Genomic DNA, 2,247 nt, shown 5'->3' with positions numbered 1-2,247 from the left:
CTCCCCTTTGGGAATTGCCTAAAGACACTTCAGTCAGTGGCACCGCCCCGGGGAGTCCTAAACAATTTCACATTTTGTCGCTCTTCCTCTCTCCCAGTGAACGAGAGCAGTCACTCACGTGATGTGCGGGCGACTCAGCTACAACTGAAGTTAGTGACGACAGGAAGTGACCCCTGACACACGCAGACACAAGAGTTAAGAGTCGGACATTGCTCGCTGACCCAGTTATGGGGTCCAGAGAGCACGTGACCACCACAGCACAGTCTACACGCCAGCAGGTCAGCCCAGGTAAGTCAGGTCTCTTCTGACCTATCAGCTAGACGTCTATTGCAAAAAAGCTACTCGACGGTCGCCGATTGGAAAAAAACCTCGATTCTCCTACTTCCTTCGGTAACTTGTCAGAGCTTACTCTTGTACAGAACAGAGTGTTATATAAATTCAATGTATTACATTTGATTTTTTGTTATTATTATTACTAGTAGTAGTAGTAGTAGTAACAACTCTGCCCTTCATTCTGAACTTACTTGACCCTTAACTCAAGAATTTGGTGGGACTAGGAAGTAAAGTAGACTTTTACCTCTCCGTTCACTCTTTTACTCAGCATAGTAAGAGAGTAACTAGATACACACTTGCCAACCTATACTTGTCATTGCAATTGTAATTAGTGTTCTAGGACAGACCAAGAGCTTGTAGTGACTCCAATGTTTTTTTAATTTTGGAAGTTTTAGTGAAAGCTGTCAAGGCATTTATTGAACATTCTTCCGTTTCAGGCCAAAATCATTAGGCTTAGCGCTCGTGTGTCGTGGGTTTTCAGTGACGATTTCAAATATATCCTGTTGAAGCAACTGGAATTCGTTGTTTTTAAAGATATTTCGACCTGCGAGGAATCTAGACATGTAAAGTGAGACCAAGAAAAAACAAACAAAGCCCGAACATTTCCAGAGCAAAGGGCTTTTTTGTGAGGTGTCGTGGCGAAATCAGGCGCTCGTCAAAATTATGAAATTGTAGAAACTGGCAATTTTCTGCCTGTCAGGTAATATTTATAGATTTTTTATTTATTTTTTATTTGGGGGGGGGTCTTAACACCGTTTTTGTCCAATTAAGGACTCATTTCTGGGCGGATTTTACCGACAAACGTTGATTAAAGGCACGTAAAAGTAAGTTTTCAGTTTCCATGGACTTTTCAAGCTATGGAAATAACCAAACTTTGGCGGCCATTTTCTCGCAAATTCTACCTTTGAAACCATATACGACCTCACCTTCTGATCTTCAATCTCAAATATTTTTATTTCTTTTCAAGATATATGGGCATTATTGTTTTCTAAGATAGCAAGACAACTGAACAAGTCTGAAAATGACACCAATAACACCACATGCAAAAAAAAATTGACGAGCGCCTGATTCCAGCCCGCCGTGACATATTTTCTGTCGTCCTCAGGCTTTGTCGCCGCGTCCACGATGAAAGATTCCAACAACAACGAGGCCAGTTCTCTGCTCCGTGTGAGCACCACTCTCACCACCATCAGCCGCAAACTCACGTCACGACCAGACGAAACAGACACGGTGTCTGACCCCTCGGCCCACGTCCTCTCAGACTCTGACCTCTCGGGTCGTGACCTCTCCAGTGACCCCGGACACAAAGGTCAGGCCATGGACGTGTCAGAGACACACACAGATGAAGTGGACGTGGAAGAGGACACAGACGTGTCTTTGCTGGACACGTCATCGGACAGTGACGTCACGGGGTCAGGATGTTTGGAGGGAGAGTCTGGACGACGTCACAGTGGTCACCTGTTCCGGCCCTGGGAGAGACAAGCTCACGATGTCACCGGGGACAAATCCTCGGACATAGGTAACTGGGACATATCTTTTTTTGGACCTTTTTATGATTTACTTTATTTTGTTGCGATTTTACAACAATTTTATTTTTGGGGAGTATGGAGGTGACAGGCCATTCTCGACAGTGTTATCAGAGTATAAACACCCCTCAGCTCCCCCCCCCCCAATGATCTGTAAGTTTTTAATAAGTCTATTCTTCTTCTCTTGTTCCCTCCTCTAGTCACTGCCCCCCCCCTCCTCATCCTCAGACGTGTGAACGAACGAGCACACACAAATCAGAAACACGAATGTGTATATCCCATGCATACGTGTATGTTGGTGCACGCCTTATTAGACTTCAATTGAATTAAAGCATCTGTATGGATAAGAAAGTTGTGCTTCGTTTATAAAGTGCCATCCACCCCACGC

The 2,247-nt window shown here is 44.5% G+C and overlaps 1 protein-coding gene across 1 annotated transcript in view; it reads left to right on the top strand.

Annotated features, from left to right (window-relative positions):
- The first annotated feature begins 104 nt into the window (after window positions 1-104).
- LOC106012014 (zinc finger protein 397-like) overlaps window positions 105-2,247 on the top strand; it is a 7,876-nt gene continuing 5,733 nt past the window's right edge. Inside the window, exons 1-2 of the mRNA XM_035970258.1 lie at window positions 105-288; window positions 1,439-1,852. Of these exons, the coding sequence (XP_035826151.1) occupies window positions 228-288; window positions 1,439-1,852 (475 nt within the window). The 5' untranslated portion in view covers window positions 105-227. The remainder of the gene's footprint in view (window positions 289-1,438; window positions 1,853-2,247) is intronic.

Source organism: Aplysia californica, unplaced genomic scaffold, assembly GCF_000002075.1.
Source record: "Aplysia californica isolate F4 #8 unplaced genomic scaffold, AplCal3.0 scaffold00243, whole genome shotgun sequence".
Taxonomy (NCBI): domain Eukaryota; kingdom Metazoa; phylum Mollusca; class Gastropoda; order Aplysiida; family Aplysiidae; genus Aplysia; species Aplysia californica.
Note: the sequence above shows the minus strand (reverse complement) of the source record. Positions and strands in the feature narration are given on the sequence as shown.